A 16,804-nucleotide genomic window follows, 5' to 3' on the forward strand; every position below is an offset into this window, starting at 1 on the left:
TCTGTGCCCAGTCCACCCTCTGTGCTCGCTGCTGTCACAGCCCACATACAAGCACATGCTATTTGTGTTCCACAGTTGCCTTCTTTTTCTCACCATGGTCATTTCCACGTCCATATTTTCCTGGAAATGACAACATATCATTGTCTTTTACTAGTGACTAAAGCTCCAATGTGTGCACCTGCTACATACAAAAAGAGAGACCTTGATATAAACCTAAATCTAATGGTAGCTGAAAACTACACAGCGCTAAGGAGAAAGGTTGAAAACCTGATAAATGGAGAAATCCAATGTTCACGAGTCAGAAGACACAGTATAGGTAAGCTGTCTAGTCACCCAATTGGCTTAAGATGATTCCCACCTAAATCCTAGCAAGGTCATTTGCAGATAAACAGAATCTAAATTTCATGTTAGGGGCAGGGGAGATTAGCCAAAACAATTTTGAAAAACAAAGGTAGAGAATTCACACTAGTCGTGTGTGTGTGTGTGTGTGTGTGTGTGTGTGTGTGTGTGTTTAGCTTTGAAAGGGGTCTTATAGCATAGTAAACATTAATTTTTTTGTATTAATCCATGCTTAGATTTACAATTTTTGGTACATTTACAATGTGTGTAGCTACAATGTGTATTGCTTTCATTATAGAAATGAAATACTAACTCCTAATACTTACTATCTTCCACCTGTTACTCTCTGTGTCTGTGAACTTACTTGTTCTAAGTATCTCAAACAAAAAGAACCATGTAACTCTACTGTGCCTGTCCTGTTTCACTTAGCTTGTTCATCCTCACGGTAGCTTGTGCTAGAGTTTCATTCCTTCTTATGGCTGAGGGAGACGTTGCATGCATTTACTCGGCACATAACAAGGACAAACAAATTCCATACAGTAGCATTGATGGATCCCAAATGTATGCTCTAAGTGAAAGAGGCCAGTCTCAACAGGTCATACAGGCTATGGCTTAATTTGCAAGCACTCTAAGACTGGGAGAAATGCATCCAGGCCACCTCTTTTCTGGCTATCCTTTGCATGTACAACGCTCTATCACACCTTCAACCTGTATGTGTCTGACTTTAAACAGCAATACCTGAGGTCTGCTCAGGCACTGTCACATGAACTAAAAGAAAATGGGGCTGAGTCTTAGTGTTATTTACTCAGAGGGGGCCTGATTTTTTTTCCTGAAGAGTTCTGATTTGATCTGCTCTCTCAAAGGGGGGAAGGGGCTGCCATCCCTTTCTGTTTATTGAACAGCAGAGCAAATCTGGTACCAAAAAGGAACGAGGGCTCAGTGTGGTGATGCACCCTCTAATCCCAGCACTAGAAACAGAAGCAGGAGAGTTTCTGTGAGTTCAAGGCCAGCCTGGTCTACGTGGTGTTCCAGGCCAGCCAGAGCTCCATAGTGAGATTCTGTTTCAAAAACAAGCAAACAAACAAACAAACCCAGAAAAACCAAAAAGGAACAAGGGACTTTTATAGGAGTCTCATAAAAAGAAATTGGTTTTTTCAAACCTTTTGGCTCAGAACAGAAAGCCACAGCCAGATGTTATCAATATGTGCCCACTTGCTGCTTTCAACATCTGTGGGAGGAGTTTCGGTGTGTCACCACTTCCAGAAAATGGTCTTAGGTCCAGTTACCACATCTTAAGTAGGCATGCATTGTTCTGAGTCAGGGGCATGAATGAGCCACAAAGAAACAGGGAGTATAGCAGGGTCAAAGCCATGCACTTAGTGGAGCTTGTAGGAGGTTAACGACATTGGAAGTCAAAAGTCTAGTAAGATTGATTACATTATTTTTCTTAAAGGTCAGTTAATTCTAAACAGGCTGAGTACCCAGCATGCCAACAGAAGGGGGGCAGGGCTCTTAGTGAGCTCAGAGCACACCATCAACTTGGTTACAGGTTGAGTGAAAATTTGATTGGTAAAGGCAAACTTTAAACGGAAAATCACTCCCACAATGTGAATTTTTAAAAAGCGTTTATGTGTAGGGGTGTTTTTTGCCTGCATGTACGTCTGTGCATCCTGCATATGCCTGCGAAGGCCAGAAAAGGACATTGGATTCCCTTGAAGATGCAGACAGTTGTGAGCTGCCATGTGGGTGCTGGGAACCAAACCCAGGACCTGCAGAAGAGCAGTCATCGCTCTTAACTACTGTGCCGTCTCTCAAGCTACACAGCATGTCTTTAAATTCACTGGGTCAGTTTTTGCTATGTAATGAGAGGATGAGGTCCACTCACTCAAACTGATGTGAGCTTTGCACAAACCACTTTGCTGTTCGTTTTCTCTAATGCCTCGTGTGTTAAAATATTTTCTTTTGTATCCCTTACGTTCCCTTCTTTCCCTTCGGTGCTTCCTTTGGGTACTTTCTCAGCGGTTGCCATGAGGGTTGTAAAGCCATTCAACAGCGTGCGAGCGTCTGCCCATCTGTCACTATGGACGGGAACTCTGTTCCTCTCCGGCTCCACTCCCTCGCACCTCTTTTGTGCATTTGTCATACAAACTATATTTTATGTGCTGTATTTCTGCCAGTGTAGACTTTTTATAACAGCTTTGAGATAAAATTCACAACTGTATAATTCATTCATTTAAATAGTACGGTTTGATAGTTTTCAGTATAGTTGCAGAAGCATATGTCACTATCAACACACTCAGTTTTAGAACTGGGAAAGGAGATATATGTGTGTGTGGATATATATCTATCTCCACTGAAACAATCACAAAGCCTTACTTTTTTGTTGTTGTTATTCTAAGACTCCTTCCCAATAGTGCCATCACTACACAGTAAAGTGTTTTCTTGAGCTACTGATTTGCCTGCACTGAACATTTCCTATAAAATGAACCATACAAGGCTGGACGTGGTAGTGAAGCCTGCCACCTCAGCACTTGGGAGGTGGAGGCAGGAGGATCAGGGATTATAGGCCACTCTGGGAAAACAACACACCTCTGTCAGAAAGAAAGGGGAGCTGACGAGATGGCTCCCCAGTTAAAATCACTTGTTGCTCTTGTGGAGAATGTAGGTTTGGCTCCCATCATCTACACAGTAATGCACACCGGTGCACATGACACCATGCATGCACACCGGTGCACATGACCTCATGCATGCACACCGGTGCACATGACACCATGCATGCACACCGGTGCAATACATACACACACACTAAACATTCACTCACTGTCTTATTTACTTTTCTATCGCTGTGATAAAACAGCATGGCCAGGGCAACTTATAGAAGAAAGCATTTAATTTGGGTCTTACAGTTTCAGAGACTTATAGTCCATGATGGCAGAGGCGGGTGCGGATAACCAGAGTCTTTTGAAGCCTCAAAGCCTGCTCCCAGTAACACAGATCTTCCTCCAACAAAGCCCTAGCCCTTCCTGAACAGTTCCACCAGCTACAGCTCAAACATTCAAATATATGAGCCTAGAGGGGCCATTCTTGTTCAAACCACCACATCCATACACAGAAAATAAAGCATTCAAATCCGAAAATAGAAAAGAAGGAAAGAATATAGGAAGAGGGCTGGATATAGGAAGAATATAGGAAGAGGGGCTCAGTGGTTAAAAGCACACTGCCTTTCCAAAGAACACAGGTTTATAGCATCCGTGTTGGGCAGCTCAGAGCTGCCTATAACCCCAGCTTCAGGCAGTCTGTGAACTCTGTAGGTACCAGCCACCTATACTCACAACACATGGCATTGTATGCGCGCACACACACACACACACACACACACACTTTAAAAGAATAAAAAATAATATTTGGGGGGTGGGGTTTGAGACAGGGTTTCTATGTGTAGCCATGACTGTTCTGGACTCACTTTGTAGACCAGGCTGGCCTTGAACTCACAGAGATCTACCTGCCTCTGCCTCCCAGAGTGCTGGGATTAAAGGCTTGTGCCACTATGCCCAGCTATTAAAAAAAAAAAAAAATCTTTAAAACAATAAAAAAAGAAAGAAAAGAAAGCAAGCCCCTCCCCCTTAGCACAGAAGCTTCCGGACTCACCCGTGTTCCTGTGTTCTATCACACACTTCAGTCCCTTTTCTTTCTTTAGCTTGGTCCTCAAATACAGCCATTAAATTTATTTTTTTAATTAATTGTAGGGGCAGAGAGATGTTTTTCCCAAAGGACCCAGGTGTGGTTCCCAGCACCCACATGGTGGCTCACAACTGTCTGCAACTCTAGTCCCAGGGGATCTGACTCCAGAAGTCCCTTCTGGCCTCTTCAGGCCCTATGTGGAGCACATACACACACACAGCACAACATCCATGCACATAAAAATAAAGAGCTTAAAAAATGAATTGTGGTAAAACATACTTAAGATAAAACTTATCCTCTTAACTCTCCTTTCTTTTTCTTCCTTGCAGCAGTGGGAGTTTAATATAGTGCCTTGTGGAAGCTAGGCTGATGCTGTGTCGCTGAACTTCTCCCCCAGTGCTTCCTTCCTAAGCTGCTGGCTTTAAACTTTCAATACTGCCTTAGTATGCTGGATAGCTGAGATGTTTTCATCATGCCCAGCTCACCATAAGCATTTTTAAGGGTGCAGGTCAAAGAGTACAGGTCAACTATCATTATTGTCCATCTTTAGAATTCTTTTCACCTTGTATGTATGTGTGAGGGTCCCCTGGAGCAGGAGTTACACACAGTTGTGAGCTGCCAAGTGAGTGCTGGGAATTGAACCCGGTTCCTCTGGAAGAACAGCCAGTGCTCTTAACCACTGAGCCATCTCTCCAACCCTGCACTATTGGTTCCTGTTGACGGCACTGCTCTGGGAGGTTATAGAACCTTGGAGAAGGAAGGGATTGCTACAGGGTGAGCTTTAGGTTTACAGCCTGCCTGGCTTCCTCACCACTCTCTGCTTCCTGTTCCACCAAGACGTGAGCTAGGAAGAGTTCCAGCTGTGCCTCCCCCACAAGGAAGCTGCCTGCCCGAGCCCTACTCTCAAAACATGAGGCAAAATAAACCCTCCCTCCTTTGAGTTGCGTCAGAAGTAACGGATACAGCCATTAAACAAGGACCCCTAGTTTCATTCTTCCCCACCCGTGGCAAACACTAATCTAACTTTCTGCTCTGTGTACTTCGTGTGACTGGAATCACACAGCTCTGTGTTTGTCATTTTGTAACTGGCTTATCTCACTTAGCATAATGTTCTCAAGGTCCAGCTGTGGCTGCAATGGGGGTCAGAATCTTCTTCCCTTAAATCTAATATTTTTATTAATTCTTAAGAGATTTCATACAATATATGTTGGCCATATTCTCTCTCTCTCTGTCTCTGTTCCCCCACCTCTCTCTCTCTCTCTCTCTCTCTCTCTCTCTCTCTCTCTCTCTCTCTCTCTCTCTCTCTCTCTCTCTCTCTCTCTCTCTCTCACACACACACAAACACACACACACACACACACACACACACACACACTTGTCCTTTTTAAAGAAAAGACTACCTTGAAGCAGACGTCTTAGCCCTCTGGCTCTCATAGTCTTTTCTTCCCCTCTCCCATCATGTGTCTTGAGCCTTAAAGGTCAAGGTTATGTGTAAATGTATTAGTTGGGGATGGGCACCCATGATCAGATAACCTATGCATGTGTCCAGTTGTGACCTTCCGTGATGATCTCTGCCTAGTGCACAAAGCAGCTTTTTTGATGACAGGTGAGAGCTACACTTACCTGTAGGTATAAGTGGTAAGTATTTAGAATGCATTCAAACTTATGAAATGAAATAATCAAAAATTTCTTCAAGATGAATTTAAAGAAGCAGGATCCCCCTGAGTGAGATAAACATCCACATCTTTTATCCATTATCTGAGTTGTTTATTTTTCTCTGGGTTTGTTGGTTAGCTTTCTTCCCAACCCCTGACCTCCGTGTGTGTGTGTGTGTGTGTGTGTGTGTGTGTGTGTGTGTGTGTGTCTGAGACAAGATGATGGGACCTCACTATGTAGCCTAGCTGGCTTGGAATTCACTATGTAAATCAGGTTGAGCTCAAACTCACAGTGATCCTCCTGCCTCTGCTTCTGCCTTTGCAGTGCAGGGTGTGGCCACCACACCTAGCCTCTGGAGGAATTCTTTCTTCTGTGAAATTTTGTATTTGGCAGTTGTTAACATCTCTTCAAAAGCTGCTCCTGCAGGCTGGAGAGATGAATCAACTTAGATAATTCAACAACCTGAAAGCAAGCCCCAGAGCCCACACCATGGAAGGAGAGGCAGTGTTATGAGACACATGGAAAGAGAACAGGACATCAAAGCCCTTCTTCCTGAAAGTGGTGTTTGTTTGTTTGCTATGTATGTGTGTGCTGAAGCTGAAGCTTCTGGAAGGTTCATTTTTAAAGACTAGGGCCCCAAACCCTGTAGGGTTACGGCTTTTATATAATTTTGGCTTGGCTTGTCTCTTGTATATGATGACACACCATCTTGACTGGGTACTTGAAAACTACGAGACTTTAGTATTAAAATGACTGGACCTCAAGGAGAACGGGATGTGGTGAAATGGTTGGCGTTTAAGGACATTGACTGACTGACCATCAGGCTGCTTCCTGTTTTTTCACTTCCTGGATTGTCCAGCACCTACCACAAACCAACTCCTTCAAGTTGTCTTCTGACCTCCAAACACTCTCCCCAGGTAGAGGTGGGGTTTGGTGCCTCTTGATCCTCCATGCTGGAATTTTGAGTAGCTAGCTCTAATGAGGTAATCATAGCCACCGTGAGTTTACCAGTGCACCAGTGCACCTGTGCACCAGCCCCGAGGCTCTGCATTAACACTACCCGCTACTAAAAGGAGCTTATCTGACCAAGGTTGAAAGCAACACAGATCTATGGAAATAAACAATATTTAGAAGACAGTTCAACATGACTATTTGCAAAACAATAATAGTAGGTTAGTTCATAAGGCTTATTACCCCACCCCCACCCCATCCCCCAGCCATGGGCTTCTGGCCAAGTTTACAGTCCCAGGCATAAGTCCCCTCCTGTGGAGAATGCCTTAAGCGGTTGGCTAGACCCCAACACTCACGCCACTTATGTCCATCTTGTCTCTCAGGTCATTATTGCAGCATGTAGAGTCCAGTACAGCATAAAACCATTAATGTATTTTCTCCCCCAGTGATCCACAATAGCACCTTTCAGCACCACAAAAACTAACCAGCAGATTGGTGTGGTGGCACACACCTGATATCTCAGGACTCGGGGGGGGGGGGGGGGGGGGGGGGAGAGGCAAAGGCAAGTGGATCTCTGTGATTCAAGGCCAACCTGGTCTACAAAGGAAGTCCAGGACAGCCAAGGCTATTACACAGAGAAACCCTGTCTCAAAAAAACAAAACAAAAACTTAGCCAGCAGGGAGGATGTTTTCCAGTCAGTTCCAGATTGATTTCTGTAGGCCCTAACCTAACCAAAGTGTAGCGCCTTCAGCAATAGGATCTTACCGTCTGCTTCTGCTGAGCATCCATGAGTATTAGCGACCGTCTGTGTTGCTTTGTCAGCCTCTGGGTTACTGGCTCCTTTTAAGTTTTTAAGAAAAGATTTGTGCTTTGCCTGCATCTAATATATGCACAGTGTGTGCAAGGTGCCCCAGGAGGCCAGAAGAGGGTGCCAGATACTTTGGAAATGGAGTTAAGGAAAGTTGTAAGCGGCCATGTGGGTACTGGAAATCAAACTTAGGTCCTGTGCAAGAGAAGTGAATGCTGAGATATTTCTCCAGCCCTAGCTAGTGTTGGCTCACTTTAAGCAGAATTCCCTAAAGTGGCACAATGCAGTATCTTACTCAGAGATCCTCTCCAACACATAGACAGGCTTGCTTGATGTTGGTTTGAACTTTGCTTTAGTTTGACTCCCTATACTGTAAAAAGTAGAAGGCCAAGAGCTAAGTCTCCCAGACTTCTTGCCGGGATTATTCATGTAACCTAGATACCTCTGAAGAGATGCTCTGGCCCTAGGCTTAGCTGTAAAAGTGGCCAACGGGAGATGGCATATGTTTTGACAGTTACAGTAGTGGAAGTGCTCGGCTCTTCTAGTACGTATAAAGGAGTTTCTAACATCTGATCCAGTATCTTACCTGCTAATAGGAAGCAAATGGTGTTGGTTCTGTGGCGTGCTTGGCATTCCTCTGGTCTTTTTTGACCTTGGTTGTTGTTTTGGAACAGGTAGCACTGAAGTCTGGTCTCTGGCTCTCTTGGAAATTGTATAAACTAAGACTTTTTTTTTTTTTTTAAACAAATCCCCTTTTATTTAAGCTGCCTAGAGTAGATTCCATAGTCTGCAGCTAAGAATTCTGTTGTATCTAGTGAAGGGAAAATGAAATGCAAAAGAGAGCAACCTCAGGAACACAGTGGAGAGAGCTTTGCTGCTCTGGACTGAAAGGGGCCAGAAGTGTTGCCTGCATTTTACAGATTTCCTTGCCAGCTAAGTTAGTCAGCTCAGCATCAGCAAAACCCAAAACAGAGTCATAAACAGCAAAGCAGGATGGCTCGATGAGCTTTGACTCCTGAGGTCCCCCTGGTAGGAGAGAACTGACTCCCTGAACTTGTCCTCTGATCTCCGCACATACGCGGCCCTCATGTTAAATAAATAAAATCTCAAATAACAACAAGAGTCAGTAAAGGTTATTAGCTTCCCGCTTTCTGGGTGAAATTCTCTTTCCCCCTTTTCTCATCTAGTAGTTTCAAGATCTTCTAGTGTTCAATTTTTCTGTTTGGAGTCATTGTAATGGGTTGTTTTCTTGGCAAGACAGAGATTCACACAATCCTTCCCTTAAGAGGATGGACACTAATCAAAGCCTATCATTTATCGCTACTCTCTGAACAGTTGATGGAGTGAATTCATACTCTTTGGACTTACCTAGAGTCCCTTGTCTACAACCCTATGCCCGTTCACATCCACCTGAACTTCTAAACTACCTCTACTGAGTCCTTGACTGTTTGAGACCTTGCAGACCTGCATTTCCCCCGTGAGTGTGGCAGACCTGTCTGCACTCCCAAACCAACTGCCTTCCACCTTGGCATGCCTCAAAGTGTATTATAACCTGTCCCCTCCAAACTGGGAGCCCCAGAAGGCTGCGTACACTTGGCACCAAGCAGATGCTTATAGAAGTAATAGCACCTACAGCAGAAATCAAAGAAGTTCTGCCAAGTCTCGAGTACAAGGTTTCAGGTGGGATCGTCTTTGCGTATAATGCCCTAGTGTGTACAAGTGTATGCAGAATAGCAACTCAGAGGCAGGCTGAGACCAACCCTGGAGAAGGACCTGGGGCACAGAGAAAACAGGAACATCAGGCACCTAGAAGCTTTAATGAGCCAAAGCACCTCTTCTTCTGCCCTGCCCACCCTCCTCCCTCTCCTCCCCCTCCTCCCTCAGTTCTGGACAGGTCCAGCCTGCCCAAGTATCTGGCTCTCTTCAGCTGAAGACATTAATTTTTTCGTCCCCTCAGCCGCCCTAGCTTCCTCCGAAGGTCTGGGGGCATCTTAGCCTTTGCTGCCAGCAGCTCCCGAAGCCTCTGTTTGGGAGTCTTGGTGAGTCGGAAATTGCAGGGAACAGGGCCTTCTTCAAAGGTGACCCGACAGTGCTGTCTAACTGCATGGTAGCCCTCAGCACTGGCTGTCACCACGTAGTCCCCAGGTGTCAACAGTCGCCAGTAATCTCCGCCCCATGCTGAGAGGAGTAAAGAAGTGAGGTCAGGCAGGGTTCACGGACCTTTAACTTCTGACCTGTCCAAGGGGCCCCAGCTCCTTCCACCCTCTGCCACACACACCTGTTGTGACATCGTGGTTAATGCCCTCCACAGCAATGACCGCATCTGCAATCCCGAGCGCTGTGTCTTCGTCCCGGACAACCCCGGCAATGCCCATGCGTACCTGGGAACAAAAGTTTTCAAGATTTTAAGAAATTCTCCTTCTTTCCTATTTTACATCCTGACTTCGGGTGCCCCCCCATCCACTTCTCCTCTGTCGCCCTTCAGAAGAGGGGACAACCATGACATATATGTAGAGGGCCTAAGTCAGACCAGTTCAGGCTCCCTGGTTGTCAGTTCAGTCTGTGAGCCCCTATGGGCTCAGGTTAGTTGACTCTGTGGGTTTCCTTGGGGTGTTATTGACCTGTCTCTGAGCCCCTATGGGCGCAGGTTACTTGACTCTGTGGGTTTTCTTGGGGTGTCCTTGACCCCTCTGGCTCCTACAGTCCTTCCTACCCCTCTTCCACCACATTCCCTGAGCTCCGCCTGATGTTTGAAGATTTTTGTTTTAAGGTACTTTCACTATATGTAGTCCAGGCTATCCCTGAACCTGATTCTCCTGCCTCCACTTCCCAGATTCTGGAATCACAGGTATGGCCACCTGACGTCTGTAGAAATGTTTATCAAAACCTCGAGGTGGGTGGAAGATTTCAAGTTTGAGACTAGCCTGGACTACATGGCAAGACCCTGTCTTAAAAGCAACAAACTAACAAACAAACAACCCTTAAAGACACTTTTCCTTTACCTGAGAGTGTGACTTCATTAGCTTTCTGGCTGTTGCCACGTAAGCCTGATAGGGTGGCAGGTGTACCATAAGCCTAGATGACAAACTTTCTTTTAAAATTACCTTCTAATCGCTAACTTCCACCTGGTCCCTGGGCTTTCCATAGTGCGGTGGCGCTGTTATCGGTCATCTCTGTGTGTATCTCTTTGTGTCTGCGTGTGAGTGTCTGGAGGTCAGATGAGGGCATCAAGGGTCTCTAATGCTCCCCACCCATTTCTTCACGGCCTATCCTTGAACCTGGAGCTCACGTTTCACTAGGCTGGAAGCCAGTAAAGTGCAGCAATTCTTGTCTACCCAGCTCAGAGCTGCGATCGCAGGTATGCATGGGGATGCTTAACGTGTTACGTGGCTGCTGGGGTCTGCACGTCAAGCCTCTTTTTAAAATAATGTTTTTACGTGTATTTATCTTGTGTGTGCCCATGTTTATATGTGGGTACGCACATGCCATGGTAAGTGAGCTTGTGGGAGTCAGTGCTCTCTTTCCACTATGTGTGTGGCAGGACTGGACTTGGGTGTTAGGCTGTGCAGCAGGGACTTTACCTATAGGGACATCGCACACCAGGAAGATGTCTTTTTGTAGAAGCCATGGATGTCATTCTCACATTCATAGGGATCCTGGTCCCTGAGGAATGTAACACTTCATGCCAAGGCAGTTTTCACGTCTGAATAATGTTTTTTCTGACAGAAGCTATCCTGACAATGACAGGTTTGGGACAATTCTAGGGACCACCCCGTAGCCTCAAGTTGCTCTGGCTTCTGGTTCCATCGGCTTACAACATCTAAAAACACCCCTACTAGCAAATTGCACTTCCTGTCCTTGATCATTCCAATCTGATGTCACATGTGGCCACAACATAGTAGAAATCTGATGCAGGTTAATACTGCTGGTGCCTGAGTTCTTTAAGGCACAACTACTAGGCCGGCCAGGAGGAACTCGGGAGGCCAGGAACCGGGGACTTGGATCCCACCTGCTCCAGGTAGGTGAGAAGGGCATCTTTGTTGTTTTCCCATTCTTGAGGCAACTCCTTCTCATGAGGGAACTTGTCACAGGACAGCTCCACAGTGACCTCAAAGCAATTGGTGTGTAGGTAGCTGAAGTCATTCATGCCTGGGGATACCAAAGACACTGGAGTGTTAAGTGGGTAGATAGGGGCCTCACTTTCCCAGTGCTCTTGAGAGACACGCAGGGTAGGGACTGACAGTAAGGTCTGTACATTATGAAAGACTATTATGGGATAGGTAGTTATGGTGACAGGACTAATTCCACTCCCGGGCACATACTCCCAGGAACTGTGTGCCAGTCGGCTCCATTGATGACATTGCCGTGCAAGGAGAAATCCTGGCTATGACAAGGCCGGCGATCCATGTCTTGCATGGCCCGATTAGTGCCAGCATAGACAGTGCTAAGCCAGCGAAAGACAGCATCATCCGGTGTCGGGGTGAGTTCACGAGCAGCCCACGGGGTCCGAGTCATGTCGAAAGGATAGGACACCACAAGCTCACCCCCATGGAGGTTGGCGCTCAGCACAAAGGGAATACGCTTCATCCATTTGATCACTGCCCATGTTTCAGGAGCCACCTAGACAAGGGAAGAGAGGATGGCCTGCACACAGAGACAAAGGGGTCTTAGGTGGCCCTCCACCACTGCCCCCAGAAGACTCACGGTGGCATTGGGCAGCGTATAGTAAGCAGGCAGTGGCAGGTGATGGTTGGGGACAGTGTGGGGTACCAGTCCATCATCCTCTGCATACCACAGTGGTGTGTTGAGGTCAGCAAAATTGTGGTTAAGGTCAATGCCCTGGTGGGTCCAGCGACCCTCTGCCCAGCCCACCAGCTCTGAGCCCTGCCAAGAGAGGGCTTTGTTCAAGTCAAGGAAGCTCTGGGTACCACGGCAGCAGGGACAGGGAGAGGCCCTTGTGCCAGTCGGTCTACCTTGTGGTAGGCGGTCTCATAGCCATCAGGATTCATAGAGGGCAATAGGTGAATCCGTGTCTCAGTAAGCAGCCGGGTCACCCGCGGGTCCCCACGCAGGAACTCGCGGCATAAGAACTGCATCAGAAGCAGAAGTAGCTCCCGCCCCAGGGCCTCGTTGCCATGCATACCAGCCACGTAGCGGACCTCGGGCTCGCCTGGAAACATACGGAGGCTCAGCATCAGCTCACACCATAGCCTGCCCCATGCCCACCTCGTCCCGTGCCACCGAGCAGTACCCAGCTCGTGCTCCCCAGGCTGGTCTGACATCTCCATCACATACAGCTTCAGGCCCTGGTGGCTCTTCCCAATGCTGTAGATGCGGGTGATGTTGGGGCATTGGTCATTCACCTGTTTCATCAGCTGGGGAGGAGGGCAGGAGGTGGTCATGCACAGAAGCCAGACCCCCGCATAAACCGTGGAAGGACTCACAGCGTCAGTGGTGGGCCACACAGGTGGCAGCAACAGGCCGGGAGGAGGGGACTGAAAAGGGATGGTGTCGTGACAAGGGTAACGGGGACAGAACTTAAGAGACTGAGAGGAGTAGGAAAAAGTGGGACACAGGGACAGGGGGCCCATGGGTAGTTATATAGCCAGTTTGTCTTGGTGGGAAGGGGACAGGCAGACCTCCTTCCAGGGTCATGGGAGTTGTATCTTAGGAGTTGTATCTGACCTTCCTCATAGCCTTATAATTGTGATGCCGGAAGTCCAGAGAGTCAGATGATCCTAGTGTGTGAGCCTCAGGGAACAGGTCATTAGGATCTGGTGGGAAGTGAGTTCCAGGTTAAAGGTTAGTTCAAGCCCTGATCAAGCCCTGCCCATACAGCCTATGCCCAGCTGCCCACCTGAGACTGGACAGGCGAGGATCTCTGCCCGGAGGCAAGACGCGCCTTCCTGGAGCCAGGTCTGAGGCAGCAGGCGGATGAAGCGAGCCACCTGAGGCTCTGGCAGGAGGTTCAACACTGGGGTCTCTGGGTCTGAATTGGCAGGAAATACCTGGGGATATGGAGTCCCTTGCTGAGGCTCAGACCTGCCACTGGCTCAAGATCCACAGAGGGAATTAAGGCTCCCGTATTCACAAGCCGACCCTTCCTCATGGGGTCACCTGGAGACATGCACTCTACCAAACATGGACCTCCATTTCCACAGCTCCTGCCAGGGGGTAACCTTGGGCAGCTGTGTTTTCTGGCATGGCCTCGGCTCATTAGAGCAACATACCCGTTCTGCAGTTTTGTACAAAAGAGGTCCATGAGAAAGCCATGAACAGGCAAGAAGTAAATAAGCCAGAGGCTTATGGTCAGAAGGGTGTCCCAGAAAGAAGCTGCAGCACTTACCCCATGGCGGAGTTAATGGGGGCTATCCCAAAGGAGCTCGTGCTGGGTAAATAACTGCCTTGCGCATGTGTGAAGTCCTGGATTTGAGCTTTAGCGCTGCAAAAAACCCCCCAACTTCCTCCTGCAGCCTACCTGTGTATCTGTTTTTTATTGATAGAGAATTCTAACCCTAGCCCAGCACCCTAACGGACCAGGTCCCAGCCACTATGGAGTCACTTACCATGTCCATCCCACTACTGTGATTCCTACTGCTCCACCAGGTCTGACTGTCGTTGCTGAACTGGACCTTGTATGACGTAACCCAGTCGTACCTGGCCGCAGAGAAAAGGAGAAATATTAGCGGCCAGTAGTGACACTGCAGCACTTCCGTGTCCGTCCACTACCAACTTCCAGGCTAAGAGTTTTAGCCTGCCTCACCTCCACACAGAATTTCTGCCCTGCGTAACAATGCCCGCGAAGCGGACAGGATTCTTAGCGTCCACCTGAAACCAAGGCTCGGCGTCTTGTTGCTCCGCACACCAAGCCCCATCATACAGGTCGCCGTCCTCCAGACCTGACTGTGGACACAAGATCATGGTGATGAAGCCCTGGTGGGCCCACAGAGAAGGGCTAGGATTAGGGGAGAGAGGGAGACGTTCCCAAGGCTGCGCTTCCCTATCCCCCAGACTTGGAGAGGCCACAGCTGTTGACCTGGATATTGAGCCGTCCTCGGTGTGGCCCAAGACCAAAGGACTGGCTGCTGGAGGCCTCGAGCTGGCTGTCTGAAACCTGCAAGGACTCCAGGCCTAGGGGGGGACATCCTGGGGTGGGGGGAGAAGGACAGGACAGAGAGACTCGATTAGACACAGGGAGACCAGACAGCTCAAGAGCTGAGCCTCAGCTTGGTCATAGGCTAGGCAGGGCCCCTGGAAACAATACCTGGTTCTTGTTTCTCAGGGAGAGTGAGGGTCTTCTCTGGGTTAGTAGTCACCGAAGGCCGGGCAGTCCCCAAAGGACGGGGTTGCCTTAGCTTCTTTCGCTTCTTGACAATGATCTTTTTCTTCTTGATGACCCGCAGCCGGACATGCTGGTCTGAGGTCTCTGGGGTACCAGGAGGCAACATACCAGGAGAGGGAAGAATGCCGCGAGACCCAGATGGAAAGGTCTGTTAGCCCAAGAAGGCATCTGAGCATATAGGACCCCCCACGACAATTGCTGACATCCTAGCATGGCACTCAAGGCCTGTTGTCATCTGACCCCAACATGCTTCTTTTTGTCAGTTCCTTGGTGCTTGCTTCTTAACACAAGTACATCTTTGGCCAGCGTCTCCTCTGGCTCTCTGATCTGGCAGAGAGCGACATCCGCGACATTGAGCCATTAGGAATTGGTCACTCTAAAGATGTGAATTTAGCTTTTAAGCTCCAGGCCTTGCCCTAGCCGGTCCCTCTTCAGAAATACTACCTCCTACTGATTTTGTGCGCCCCCCCTCCCCCCCCAACTCATGCCATCCTTAGCTTCAGACTAGGCCTCTGTTCTCAAGCCAATGCTTGGCCTACCTGCTGGCCTCAGAGCTCCCAACTTGCCACAGGCAGAAGTTGGGAGCCCAGACAGTCTGCCTGTACCCATCAGGAGACAGTGACACCTTCCTCCATGAAGTGCCATCTCCCTGTCTTTCCCTCAAGTCCTTGGCCTTCAACTCTGTCAGGCATAGGCTTACTCTGCCCTCTTTAGTCTGGTGTCTCTTCTATCTTGAGTTCCTGCAGATCCTGGCCTCAGTTTCTTCATTTGTGAAGAGGAAAGGCTGGATGGAGTTGGGTCGGCCAGCATCCCACTGGGCCTGCCCTAAGACTGCTGACTAGGTCTGACCAGAATAGGGTTGCTGAGTCAGCAGCCATTGCACAGGGCTGTGTGTGTGTGTGTGTGGGTGTCCCGGTTCACAGGACCGGCTGGGGGACCCAGCTTGGGGAGTGGGTCTGGCCTGCCCAACTTGGGTCCCAGAGCTCACCATTTGCCTTCGTGGAGGGCTGTGTAACGCTGCGATGTGGAGCTAGGGTTGAGCCCAGCGCCAGGCCCAGCACTGAGGCGCTGGGCGCCCCCAGACCCAGACCGACGGAAGGCGCAAAGGCGGTCACAGCGAGCAGGAGACCCCACATAGCGGGCTGGGTCGGCGAGTGCGCTGTGCCGAGGCTGTTGGTGGGTTCTCTTCTTCCTGCGGACCTCTGCGGAGCCCCCCGCCCCTTCCTGCCCGCCCGCCCGCCCTCCGCCGCCCCACGCCCCTCTGTAGCCTCCGGCCCGCCCACAACCACTCTTCGGAATCCGAGGTTCTAGCAGAGGGGAAGGCGGGCTGCGGAGAGCCGCGAGGTCACCCGGCAGCGGTGGACTTCGGCGAGCCGTGAGGACCCCCGGCGGCGGCGGGCTGGGGCCTGCCCAGGGACCCAGTGCCGCAGCCTTACCGGTGCCCGGCCTTTCACAGACTGCAAAGCCGCCACACATTCCGCTCGACCGCGCGCGCCCATACCACCGCAGGCGCCTATGCTGGGAGCTTTGCACGTGGTCTGAATTTTAAGCAAACTTCAGTTTGCAGACTGGTAAACTGAGGCTCAAAGCGGAGGCTAGTTTACGTACGTGGCCAAGGTAGCAAAGCTGTGAGCTTTGGAGCCTCGGGTGCCTTGCTGGGGCGGTAGGGCAGAGCGGGAAAGACCACAGGAAAGCAGTAGGGTAGAGTGGGGTGGGGTTCAGGGCTGCGAGGATGAGGATGAGGGGTCCTCCATTAATCCCAAAGACAACCCATGGGGCGCAAAGAGGGGCGGCGCTTCCTCTCGTCACCACCGTCTTCAGTCCGCCTCTTCTCTTTTTCCCTCCCTTGGTTGCCACGTTTTGGGGTTACATAACTCGAGGAAGGCAGCCAGAGCTGATAACCGGGAGGGCTGGCGTCAAGAACCGAGAGGCTAAGGCTGAATGCGCTTTCCGGTCTCCCCTATTCCACCTCCTTCCTCTCATCCTCCAGGAATTCTCAGACCCATGGCTTTCCCAGGACCCCTCT

At 49.2% G+C, this 16,804-nt stretch overlaps 1 protein-coding gene across 1 annotated transcript; it reads right to left on the reverse strand.

Annotated features, from left to right (window-relative positions):
• Positions 1-9,288: 9,288 nt before the first annotated feature.
• Positions 9,289-15,999, reverse strand: Cpxm1 (carboxypeptidase X, M14 family member 1). Its single transcript, XM_051144625.1, has 14 exons — positions 15,767-15,999; positions 14,701-14,862; positions 14,473-14,582; positions 14,200-14,339; positions 14,003-14,093; positions 13,294-13,444; positions 13,122-13,210; positions 12,688-12,811; positions 12,410-12,606; positions 12,141-12,320; positions 11,759-12,056; positions 11,446-11,585; positions 9,715-9,817; positions 9,289-9,614 (listed from the first exon to the last, which is right to left on the reverse strand). The coding sequence occupies exons 1-14, from the start codon at positions 15,912-15,914 to the stop codon at positions 9,373-9,375; spliced, it is 2,175 nt and encodes a 724-aa protein (XP_051000582.1). The 5' UTR covers positions 15,915-15,999; the 3' UTR covers positions 9,289-9,372.
• Between the last annotated feature and the right edge of the window lie 805 nt (positions 16,000-16,804).

This window comes from Acomys russatus, chromosome 4 (genome assembly GCF_903995435.1).
Source record: "Acomys russatus chromosome 4, mAcoRus1.1, whole genome shotgun sequence".
NCBI lineage: Eukaryota > Metazoa > Chordata > Mammalia > Rodentia > Muridae > Acomys > Acomys russatus.

What these genes read in the sequence shown, in the direction of transcription:
- Cpxm1 (XM_051144625.1), bottom strand. Translation starts at nt 15,914, where the DNA reads ATGTGGGGTCTCCTGCTCGCTGTGACCGCCTTTGCGCCTTCCGTCGGT. An exon ending in CCCTGAGAAACAAGAACCAG is followed by an intron (nt 14,583 to 14,700) that starts GTATTGTTTCCA and finishes CCCCCACCCCAG; the next exon opens with GATGTCCCCCCCTAGGCCTG. An exon ending in GAGGACGGCTCAATATCCAG is followed by an intron (nt 14,340 to 14,472) that starts GTCAACAGCTGT and finishes TTGTGTCCACAG; the next exon opens with TCAGGTCTGGAGGACGGCGA.